At 37.2% G+C, this 12,875-nt stretch overlaps 1 protein-coding gene across 3 annotated transcripts in view; it reads left to right on the top strand.

The window, feature by feature from the left end:
• The window catches only part of agap3 (ArfGAP with GTPase domain, ankyrin repeat and PH domain 3), a 145,624-nt gene that overhangs the window by 115,961 nt on the left and 16,788 nt on the right, over positions 1–12,875 (top strand). For all 3 annotated transcript variants that reach the window (XM_023965328.2, XM_078934094.1, XM_011487000.4), the window contains exons 14-16: positions 10,010–10,164; positions 10,575–10,665; positions 11,940–12,162. In XM_023965328.2, coding sequence (XP_023821096.1) covers positions 10,010–10,164; positions 10,575–10,665; positions 11,940–12,162 — 469 coding nt within the window. The remainder of the gene's footprint in view (positions 1–10,009; positions 10,165–10,574; positions 10,666–11,939; positions 12,163–12,875) is intronic.

The raw sequence follows: 12,875 nt of genomic DNA on the forward strand, positions 1-12,875 counted from the left end.
GGTGCATATTTGTATAAAGCCCTTTTATATTTTAGGCTAAACTGTATTTATATTAGTTAATATTGATTTATTATTAAATATAACTATAAAATACTAAATATTACTATATTATCATGCCTTAATAAGGTATGTAAACATACTTGTGATATTAAAAATGAGTTTGTGGTAAACATTTTTTGATTAATCAGAAAATTGTTCCTACTGATTTTTGATGTGTTAAAAAAAACAAAACTCTGAACTTTATGTTTTGTTATTTTTTGCTTTGTTTTTTTCGTAACTGTTCAAAATTGGAAAAAATACTGCTTGGTGGAGTAAAAGTAAAGGTCAGAAGTCTGTTATTATATTATTATTATTATTATTATTATTATTATTATTATTATTATTATTATTATTATTATTATTATTATCATATATTATTATTATGTATTATTATATTTCATAAAACCACTTTTTAACTTGTACTTTGATTCTTTTACTGTGCCACAATGCCACAATTAAGTTAGATTAAAAATAGATTTAATAATTATTTACAGATTATGAATACTTAATCACAAAAAAATTATTGCATGACAGATCTAACCCCTTCTCATATTTGAAACGAAACATTATTTATATAAATTACATTTTTTTTATGTCTAAGTTTTGGACCAAACGATTACAGACAGAGTGAGTTAGATGTGCAGAGAGGATTTAGGAAAACAAACGTTGGAGCGAAAAATAACGGTAAAGAAGAGGTAAAGTCTCACAAAAACACTGAAAAGAAAGAAAACAAACATCAAAATAAACAACAAACTTTATTGATTTCATAAATAGCTAATTATAGAAGTGGTGCATTATGTACTGTATAAATAATGGTGTTACTTTTGCAGTGCTAACAGGTGTCTCACCCTTCAAGTCCTTCCTAAACATCCTGGAGAGTCTTAAACTAATTCAGTTCTAAAATGGAATATTCTGGTAATTTGAAAATTTAAAGAGTTTGTCCAGAAGTTATGATCCGCGCTGATCTTCAAGTCGGAATCCCCTTCACAAATAAAATTATGCATTTCAGCTGCAGAAACTATTTTTACAGTAGAAGAATAAATAAATCAGCCATTTCAATGTGTAAAAATTCACTTTTAAGATTATTTTAAATAAGTTGTGATGTCCTGCCCAAAAAAAAATCAAAAAATTTAAATCTTGAATTTTGCAATAAACAATCATATTTAGATCTATTGCTCAAGTCATTGGACATGTAATGTCTTAAAATCAGTGTGCTCAAATATATCCTATTTTAAGAGCTACAGTAAATGACTCAACAAGATATTCAGGATTTATTGTCTAAAAACAAATTGGTACATCTCAACAAAAAGTTACTAGTAAGTTAGTTTTGTCTTATATCAAGTGTTATTAAATTTTTTAAAATAGAAATTAGAAAGAGAATACTTGGCGATAGTTTGTTTCTCTGCAGCGCAGAAACCATCAACTGTCTTTCCGCTAAAGAAAATATTTTTTGTAAACTGCATCCAAACAATCCAAATCAGAAATATGTCCATCGTGCAAATTAAACTGAAACAGATTTACGTGGTTTAACTGCACAACATAGTGAACCCTACAGCTGCAAAAGCAAACATCTGTCAGTTATGAAGCTTTGAGTGGGTTTATGTCCTATTTTCTACCCAAACGACTCGGTTGTTCATGGAGGCCAGTGAGAGGTCGATTGTTCAGCAGCTAGACTTTGAGATTTTCTAATGAAGTTGGAGAATTCTCATTTATTAACAGCTCAGAAATTGTTTTAACCTGAAGCCATTTACTGTAAATGAGACCTGGACCGAGTGAGTGTACCATCACCCATAGAAAATGACTTACTTCCTGTTCCATGTTCAGTCAGTTCAGTCAGTCTGAGTCAACGTTTCTATGGCAACCGTTCTCACAAATTAGGAGTGAGCTTGTTGTCTACACCCCTACCACTTGAAAGCGGGCTACATGAAATGTGTTTCTCAAACATTTTGACTGTCAAGACCACCTACTTTTATTAAGGAATCTGATGGCCAGTTTACAACTTTATAACAGTTTATGACTTGCTCTACAGCAGTGTTTTTCAACCAGTGTGCCGCCGTGGGAGATGGTCAAGTGTGCCGTGAGAAATTGCCCTCATTAACTGATCTAAAAGCAATTACCATCTCCAGGAAATCAGCTCTTTGTTCTTCCAAACAGGCCCTGATAAAACACTGAGAAGTTAAGAATATGAAATATCATAAAATTATTTTTTCTTTGTGTTTATATGATTCTATTAAAGACATTTTGACAACGGGAACAGGAGGGATACCTATAACGGGATACCGCGATTTAGCTGCAGCTATAACTGTGTAAGGAAAAGTCCCGCCCCTTTAACTGTCTCCACCAATCATTCTTGAAGGCTTAATCACATGTCATCAGTCTGACCAATCAGAAGTGGTTAAAGTATTCACTTCCTTGTTTCGATTTAGCGCAAAAAAGTCTCTCTGTTCTAACAAAAATACCAGCTAAAGCTCGTCTTTAGCTGTTTAGCTTTCCACAGAATCTGGTATCAGACTGGAACAAGTGAACAAAACCATGAAGCTCAAAGACACTGGTCTTTCTGCGGTCGGCGGATTACGGGCACTACATCTCCCATGATGCAGTAAAGTGACTGTCTTAGCGCACAATGAGTCTCTCCCCTTAACGTCTTAAAACAACAAACACACATCAAACAGTTTTTGAATCTTTTGACTGAATTTTTAATACATCTTTTAGAAAAAACAGCTGCAGCTTCCAGCGTTTTCTGCAACAATTATCACAAAAATGCATGTGAGATTGCAGAGCGGCTGTAGATCAATACAGACTGAGCTTTTTCTTTTTTTTTATTTATCTATTTTTTTGGATGCTGGTGTGCCGCGGGATTTTTGTCAAGGTTAAAGTGTGCCGTGGCTCAAAAAAGGTTGAAAAACACTGGTCTACAGAAAAAGAAAAAGAAACACGAAATGTTTCGGGGATTATTAAGAACACGTTAAGAAAAAGGTATCAGACCAAAAATGGTTCTTTTGACCAATACAATGATTGAGTAATAGCTGTTTATTTCTCTATAGATGTCTGTGGGCTTTTGGCTTCTTGGACCGAGCATGTACTTCCTGCTTGGAACGCGAGGGGGGAAGGGTCACTCAGTCCAGTTCTCATATACAGTCAATGCCTTAAATAGACTGTAATTTGATAGGACCTTCATAGTATTGCTTCAAAAAACATCCATGACAGTTTTGTTAGGAAGACAAATGGGGCCAAATTCCTTCAAAATAAAGTCAACGACATTACCTTTTGCTTATAAAATGAGAGTAAACACTGAAACCAGGACAAATGCATTTAACTTGATAAATATATCAAACCCGATCTTTGATTCTTCTGAAGAAAAAAAAAAACCATAAACAAAATGCACAATTATTTTCTCACTTGTTTTTTAAATACATTTTTATTGTTGTCCAGAGTTAGATCAGTGAAAAAAATATAATTAACCGATTAGCGATAATACTTCATTTACACAGACAATCCAGACTAATCCAGAATCCTATTGTCCTGCACCTTAGTAAACTAAGTGTTAATATCCTCTGGAGTCCAGCTGAGGATTAGAAAATGGAGGTTTAACTGCCTGTGCTAATGGTGGGTGTTTATCTCAATACTTTGTTTTGTCACTCCCAGACTTGCTCTCATTTCCGAAAGCTGTCCCTGGAGCCTCTGCTCGTGTAATGGCTTAGCTTTCTGAGCACCACAGTATGGAGGGAGAGGAATAACAAGATTCTCATTTGGGCTCTATACACACTGCCCACAGATACTTGTATAATTGGCCTGTTTTCATTCTGCGCTGCTGTTAAATGAACTAGCTATTAGGGAAGTGGCACTGCTGCTGATTTCATGTGTTTGTTCATTGTTGGAAGGTGTGCTTCTTACTTGTTTAAGTGCAGAGGGGGTGTGTACTGTATGTGTGTGTCAGATAGAGTGCGCTCTTTCTCACCGCTCTTTTCTCTCTGAGTTTGGTCGTGGTTCCCCCCGGGGCCCCTGTCGCAGTAATGGCCTGCTCCTGATTGCTCTGATACAGGTTAGGAATATTGGCTTTAATGATGTGTAAAATGAGCAAGCAGCGCCTGTGACATTTACAGATGGCACCGCCTTGGCCTGTTCTTCCCAACTGCTCGTTAATTCACAGGAACGGCAAGCACTTCTTTAAGTGACTGCCTTGACGCACGTAGACGACACATAACCGCGTGTCCCACGCACGGAAAGCACAGCTTTTCCTCATATGCATCTGCACATCTCATCACTAAGGCTGAACATTCATGCAAATGGATCAGATAGTGAGTCTTCAAAGCGAACAGCTGTTTGCGGATCCCTTACCAGGAGTTCTTCACATTGGTCTCCTGTGGCTTACACAGAGCAAAAGCTGTGCTGTGTAGACTAACTTATAGACTGCACAGCTGGGCTCAACAGCGAACCCCCCGAGGTGCTAATCTGGTCCACAGGTCTTCTGCTGTGCATCTTCTGCACCTGCACAGCAAAGAGCAATCACCATCCTCAGGTCAGGCTCCGTTTTGCAGACTCCGACTTGATTTTCAGGTCAAACAGAAGACTTAACTGCCAGCTGTTCACTGCTGAGAAAAATTTCTCAAAAAAGAACTATTTGTGACAAGATTAGGCGAATGCCACTCATATAACACGATATCTTAATCTGACTAATAAAGTGTGTTTTTTTTTTTTAATAGTTGAGGCATTTTAACCATTACTCATGGCCTTTTGCTTGGTAGGAGACTACAAACAGCAGTTTTAGGTTATTTGGACTGGATATGAAGAACCCAACTGCATTCGCATTGAAATGTATTAAAAAATGAAATGTATTTAACTTCAAGGAATTTCTGTATTTCTTTAGGCTTAAAAAAGTAATTTTCCTGTTGATTTTTAATTTAAGAATCCATTATTTAGTATAGGCTTCCACTGGGTCTTACAAAGTCCTAAAAGCATTGAATTTATGAATTTAAAAATAATACCTTTCACATTACTTGTTGAAAATTAAATAATATGATAAATTAAATAAATAAACAGCTGCAGAACCAAACTTTATGCACCAATACGCTGAATTTCCACAGCGTAGTTAAAAAAAAAAAATAAGCGTGCTAAAGCATCCTGGCAAAGTCCACAAAAAAGATAAAAGGTTACAGTTTTGATCATTACATGTGAATTAATGAATAATATCGTTAAAATTGGAAATAATGAAAAATGTGGGAACTAGATTGAGAAATTGGTCTTAATTTTTAATACACATGACCTTAAAAGTTAACTTGAAGAAACTTGTTGGAACCTTATAGCAATAATTGTTACATATTTGTTTAGTTTAGTTGCTGATTTAGATTTTTTAAATTGGAAATTTGAACTAAAACTAAACTAAAACAGTAGAAATGTTTTTTCCTTCAAATTCCAGAAGAGGAGAACATCTATTTCTTCCCTTCATGAAGTGAAGGGAAGGAATACATGTTTTAAAAATAGACAAATAAAAATAAAAAATAAAAATAAAGATGTTTTAAGAATAAATAGCTGTTTTTGTTCAATTTTTGGGGGAATGGTTGGTTACTGTAAAAAAGGACGATGTTTATTAAATGTAGTATTTGTTAATATTTGTTTAAATATTTGTGTCTTTTTCCATTGGTCTTTGTGCCTCACAAGTCCAGAGGTTCTGGTCAGCGTTGGTACATATTACTAAATAACTATTAAAATAACAAACAAAGCAAACAGAATTGATGTTGAAATTGAATCAAGTCATGAGGTATCTTCTTTTCAATGTTGTTAAAAACTAAAAAGGCCCTGTTTAAACACTGTATATGGTAATTTTATTAGTCTGGAAAAATGAACCAAAATCAAATTAATTCCAAATCAAAGAATTTAAGTTGCTATTTTGTGAAACACGACATGAACTGACATGTCAATGTTTTGACCCTAACATGTCATTGAGTTTGTCAGCCGTTATGAGGTCAAATTAAGGAAATACCTTTTTTCTAAAGATTTTAGCATACATAAATCATATGAACAATGTTAACCTTAACCTTAGGGCTCTGCATTTTCTGATGGTTTCATAATCCATTCTATCCCATGATGCTTTGCTGGATGAAATTTATCTGAAAATCTTCTGAGTAATCTGGAAATAAATGTCTCAGTAATGAGCTTAATGATGCCACCATAAGGCCAGAATACGTCAGCAAACACAGAATAACAAAGATTATAACTCACAAGATTTGGGAATATATGTATTGCTGTGTTGATACTGCATATGACAAATAAAGTCATTCATTTATCAGACTCTACCTGGCAAACACAGCTGTTTTTCAATATTTTCCATGTTATTTTTTTTTTTAAGATCTTACTTTTCCATTTCTTGCAGGAAGATTTTAAGGCAATAAAAGAAAAAAACCTTCAATGTTGTGGCAAAAGGAGCAGCACAAAAGAAATCAAAATGGAAATACTTAAGCACAAGTACCTAAGGCAGTGTAATTAAGTACTGTTGTTTTGCTACAAGAAACCATCAAGTAGTAAATAAGTACGTGTAAACAGGAGGCTTCCAAACTGTTTTATGATCCATGTAAATGCTGGACAGACATGCATATCCTTATCCGCTTCTTTTTATTGAGGCTGTGCAGATATTAGGCTGTAATTTCCCGTTTTATTGTACCGCCTTTAAGAAAATTATATTTGCCAGCTCTTGTATGTAAAGATCATTGTAGAGCTGTTAATTTGTGACTAATTGGTAGCTGATCTCAGGCTCTTGTGGATGTGTTAAAGATGATGGAGATCATTTGGCCTTCCACACTCTAAAGGCAACAGCTGAGACATATGTCCCATTTTACAACCTCACTGATGTCCAGAAGAAGGCAGCAATACCGGTTTCATTCGTCATTCATTCATCCAGATGATAATTATTTTCTTTTTCAGCGTATTAGAATTTTTTCCGGCCGCTTCTGAGTTACCTGATGCCATTTCTCCATGCATGGACACAAACTTCGGTTATAGTTATTCAAGAACTGCTGGAACCAGCTGTTGGAGGCCGACAGGCCAGCATGCTCTTTATCTCCTCCCCCCTTCCTCAGAAATTCGCACAGCACCTCAATCAGTGCATGTGAAACCACGAATATTGACACACAAATAAGGGGGGGGAAACTGTATAATGAACATAATTTTAAGATATTGTCATTTTTAAATCTAAATAAATGCAAGTGTGATTTAAAACGAATAGCAACATAATAAAAGTAAACTTTAGACGCAGCTCACTGGTGAGTTGTGCTACTTTTAGAGCTGGCTCCGGGCTACTTTTGTGGCCCCTGGGAGCGACCTGGTGCCCGTGGGCACCGTGTTGGTGACCCCCCGCCCTAATGGTTGAGCGGCATCGGCCTTGTGTTCAAGCCCAAAGTTAGCAAAGTCGGTAATAAAGTTGCTTTTACGTTGGATTTACGTTTATTATTAGATGTAGAAAATACCAGTTGTTATGAGGGGTGTCTTTTTATTTTGTAGTATTTATTTGCCTGAAAAGTCAGCGGAACTGGGGCCCGATTGTTAGTCTACATTCTGCCGACTAAGGGATGATCTAGATCACATTTTTATGGGTCCAACACAAAATCTAGAGTACAAAGAAAGTTTGAATCAAGTGCAAATATTTTACCAGGCATGAAGATTGAATCAAACACAGTTGCTAATTTGTGGAAGTCGTTTCTGTTTTTATGGAAACTTGTCAAGAGGACATTTAAGAATTTTCTATAAAACGGTAAAGCTAAATAAGACAGGCGGCAGGAACTTGTTAAAAAAAACATTGGCACAAAAATTCTAAATGTATCAATATTGGATAAAAACAAAATCGAATTTATATTTTTGCTTTGAAGAATAATTTCTGTCTGGATTGAGGTATCAGTGTCAATATGGCATTCTATGAAAGGAAAAAAAACCTGTACATTACATTTTTACATATCAAAAACAACTTCTATAATTCAACAACTTTGTTTCATTGAATGTTTATTTTTTACAAACATACTTAGACTGTATTTTTAAACTACAGTCATTGTAGAAGCATTTTATTTTGAAAAATAGACTTTCCAGAAACCTAAATCTTAAAGTGCCTAGATCCAGTCTGTCTTAAGCCTTTTTAGAGTAAACTACATCCATGTATATGATCATATATTGGCACGCTGAACAACACAGTCGGCCTCGGCAGCGTGTCTGCGATTCTCCCACGACAACAAACAACATCTGAACCTTTTGGAAAGATGGATTGTGCTAATAAAACAAAAACAAAGCATTTTTTTTTCAATCACAGCTAGCTCCATGGAGATAGTGGGGGGGGGGGGGGGGGGGGGGGCTGATAGCGCAGACTCTTCCTGGAAAGGGCGGTTCCTCACTTATCTACATCATAATGTAAGAACCCCCTTGTTATTGTGGATAGGGAGGGGCTGGGTTTGGATCAAAATACAGCTGGGTTTGTTATAATGAATTAACATTATAATACACTTAAAAGCTCAAAAAACTACAGCCTCAAACAGACCAGTCCATGAAAATACTGTCTGACATTAAAGTGGTCTGTGGCCTAAAAAAGGTTGTGAGCCACAGCTGTAGATGTCATGGATTACTTCTGACTTGATGAATAGAAAAAATCTCTTCTTCTTGTGTTTGTCTTTGACGTGATCCACACGTGAATTTCTACACATGAGGTGCATGAAGTGTTTTCCCATGGACACTCATCAGTTTAAGAAACTATTAATCCATTGCTTTTTTAATCTCCATAATGAAAGTGTTTTAACGCCTCCAATTTATTGCCTGGGCAGTCAACAGAATAATTAGCTTTGTTCAGGATCTTTTATTTATTTTTTTTGTAAATGATGAGAGCACGAAAACAACACTTGGAATCGCAATTTCTAATCAAAGGCATTAATAGTTGTACCTGAAGGTATATTGAACCAGGATAAGCAAATTCGATTATGTGTGCCGTAATTAATCCTTTTTTTGTTTGTGTATTTTTCTTTCTTTGTCACATAAAGTTGCAAGTTTTGTCAAATTCCCCTGCTTTAAATGTCACTCCCGCACAGACTTTTCACTGTAAGCCTAAATGAAGAGCTTTCCAAGTCTTTATTGATTCTTTGTGACCTGCAGTCGATTTCCCAACTAAATCAGATAATTGAAGTGGGTGTCAAGCTAATTGGATTATTGCTTTCTCCCTGAAGACACGGCCCTGCGACAGAAACACGAGAGGCGGCCCCCACACATCTGTCATTTAACAGCACACGGCGGATTCTAGCAGCAAGGACAATCTATTGATTCTTGACATGAAAAAAAAAAAAGACAAAGTAATGTCTCTAAATGGATCATTTGTCCAACAATCAGAATGTGATTAAACAGTCATATTTACCTCAAATATTATCTTATTTTAATCTTAGAATCCATCGTGGTAAGATAGGGAAAACACGGATTTATGAATGAATCAAATAGCAGACATATTTCAATGGCGAGGAAGACTTTTTGTGTCTGTTTGTCTGCAGTCCTCCAAACATGCTTTATGCAAATGAGATGACTATTTGCATAGACATAATTAGGTAATTACAAATCATTTGGCAATGAGCTGAGGCGTGTGCACAGATCGGAGACTTTGTGCGTTGCCATGTTGTACTGTAAGCGCTTAATGAATGGCTTCTGAACCGCAGAGGCATTCCAGCATGTGTTGGAACATATGTCGTGTCAGGCCTCTTCACTGAAAACGTCAGGTGACATTTTCATACAGCCTCGTTAAACACAACCAATGGAGAAGTGGGAACCTGATTCAGAGTAGAATGTGGGTAGAAATGGACTAATTTGAAGCATAAAATTCTAACTATTTGCCTTTCTTTCAATTAAACGGTGGCCATTTCCTAAATATATAAGGGGCAACCCTGCAAGCCTGTCTAAATTGATAACATGGGGTTCTGCAGCTCTGGACTGAGCAGTGATGTTTGTTTTTTGTTAACAGAACAAGAAGATTCCTTCGAGTTTGTCATCGTCTCTTTGACGGGTCAGACGTGGAACTTTGAGGCATCGACGTATGAGGAGCGGGAGCTGTGGGTCCAGCTGATCGAGAGTCAGATCTTTGCCAGCCTGCAGTCCTGTGAGGTCATAAAGAACAAGGTACAGTAGATCAGCAGAAGAAAGAGAGCTGGGAGGAACCATCAGCAGAGCTGCTGCTTCATTGCCATTCCTCCTTTTTCTCTTTCTACCCAAATTTGTATTACCACACACTCGCCTGCGCACCCACTTCAAGCTGTGACATGTGGGAGGTTGTCAGACAGGTGCAGCACAGTGTGGGGGGTGTCCTCTTATTAGAACCGACAGATATCAGAGCTACGACACGTCTGCTGTTGGGGAGACACGGCTTCATTTTCATATTCATATTTTGTCTGCCTTAGTCTTCCAGGGCTCAGAAGAACCTCTCCTGTCCTCCTTACAGGTTTACTGCCATTTGAGTCCAGGTGGAAGTGTTTGCCTTGTCTTACTCAACACAAAAATAATTATTTTCTGTCCATTTTCATTTCTCACAGTCTCGGTTAGGAAGCCAAAGTGATGCCTTGGCCATACAGTCCATAAGAAACGTGAGGGGGAACAGCTTCTGCGTGGACTGTGATGCACCCAGTGAGTGAATTATCTGCAAACCTTCCAGCGTTGTCTGCTGCTGTACTCACCCTTCGCAGACAAAAAGACATTTAATTTATGCAAGAAATTCCAAATTATTGAACAGACACATCAGTCAATACAGAAAAAGGTTATAAAAAAACACACTTCCCAGTTTGAGGGTTAAGGTTGTGCAGAATATTTAGTAATTGGTAAGTAGTGATTTGGTCAACAATAGCCAACTCCACAAAACAGAATTTTGAAAGAAATGAATGTTTTAATGGGCATTCTTACTTTGTATTTGACTTTACTCCTAAATAACATGACATACTATAAAAAAAAGCAATGAAGCAGACAACCTACAGTTTAGCAAATGTATTTTTTTTTTTGCTCAAAAATGTGAGTTGTATTTAGTTTTACTTTTTTTTAAGACAGATTAAACTATTGAGAAAAAAACAGTAGGAACACCCTGCGTGTGACTTAAATATAGTAAATATATATATTTTTAAAGACCCACTCTGAAAATGGTGTTTTTAGCATATATTTGTGGCATTTTTCTAAAAGCATTAAATCCCTACTATTTGCTTTTATTTCAATTAATTTAAATTCATTTGAATTAAATTTGAAAAACATTTCAAATATATTGTATATATGTCTATTCAAAAAAAGCTTTATTTCTGAATATTACTTTATGCATATCATTGTGAATCAGGAGTGGAAGAAAAAATGCAGTTTGAAAAATAATTTATTTGTGATGTAGGCCGGCCACAGGCTCCTCTCCATTCTGATAGATGAATAGATCCATGTACGTCTGTGTTTTCCTGAGAGAGCTGGACTCTGAATAAAACATGTATGACTAATGTTAGGTTGCAGGTGTGATTAGCTGTAAGCTAGCGGGAGAGCACCAAAAACAGAGAGCTCTCAGCAACAGGGAGGGAAAAGGGGAGTGGAGTTGCTGCTGGCCAACGGCCCCGCCCACAAGTCGGCGGCAAATTTCTAATGAATTCCTGCCGCTTTTTGCAGAATTTACATCCTAGAAAATGACAGGTTTTTTGATTTGGGCTAAAAGCAACATATTCATAATAAAGGACCTCTGGGAACGCTTTGAAAATGGATCAAAAGATGTTTGGAGTGTGTCTTTAAGTTCATTCTAAACTGTTTAGGGAAATTGTTCAGCATGTAATTTCTTTTATCTTACTTATCTAAAAAAAACATTTGGAGGGATACTTAAATCTCAAAAAAAAAAAAGACACTTCCTGCATTTGTGTAGTCATTTTTGACTTTCTGTCAAACAGATCCAGACTGGGCCAGTTTGAATCTCGGGGCCTTGATGTGCATCGAGTGCTCCGGCATCCACAGGAACCTGGGCACCCACCTGTCCCGTGTGCGCTCCCTGGACCTGGACAGCTGGCCGGTGGAGCTCAGCATGGTGATGACCGCCATCGGGAACGCCATGGCCAACAGCGTGTGGGAGGGGGCTCTGGAGGGATACGCCAAGCCAGGAAGCGACAGCACCAGGTTAGCTCACATTTGCAAATAAAGGTGCTGCCTAATGAAGCGCTCGGAGATTATAGAAAGAGACAACAGCAATGTCTCCTCTCCATTAACTGCCATTTATTAGCCACCCACATCTCAGCAGAGGCAGTTCACACCACAACGCTCCATAAGAAGCACCGGGGGTCCATAAATGTCAGCTTACTGAGCCAAAAACGCAGTACTGTATGTCTGAGCATGAGCATTTTGAGTTTCTCCATCACTGCTGTCTTCTGGGTCTGCCTGACAGCAGTAGTTTATGGAAGGCGTGGCATACGTTACATCTCTTTGCACTTACCTTAGAAATGCTCTAACTTGTCCGAGTTGTCACTTGGCATGTAAGTGCTAATCAAGAAAACATTTTATGATTGTAACACAGATAAAACAATTTTTCTATGGCATTCCAACAGAAGGATTTCCCTGTGAATGTTTATTCAGCTCTAATTTCCTGCACAGCTTTTTTTTTTGTATTTATTCCTTTGAACTTCCCTAATCTCGCAGGAAGATGTTTTTTTTCACCTCGCTGTGACAGTTGAAGACCTAACATTCCAGCCTGACTAATGACCCGTTGTGTGGCGGTGCAGGTAATTAAGTGCACCATGATGGTTAAAGCTTGCCCCAAGAGCCGTGCCCCCAGGTTCCAAACCACCCTGTCACATATCCATCACTTGGGGCCGGGTCATCACTCTGTCTGTCAC

This window comes from Oryzias latipes, chromosome 17 (assembly GCF_053564925.1).
Source record: "Oryzias latipes strain Hd-rR chromosome 17, Olatipes_Hd-rR_3.1".
Taxonomy (NCBI): domain Eukaryota; kingdom Metazoa; phylum Chordata; class Actinopteri; order Beloniformes; family Adrianichthyidae; genus Oryzias; species Oryzias latipes.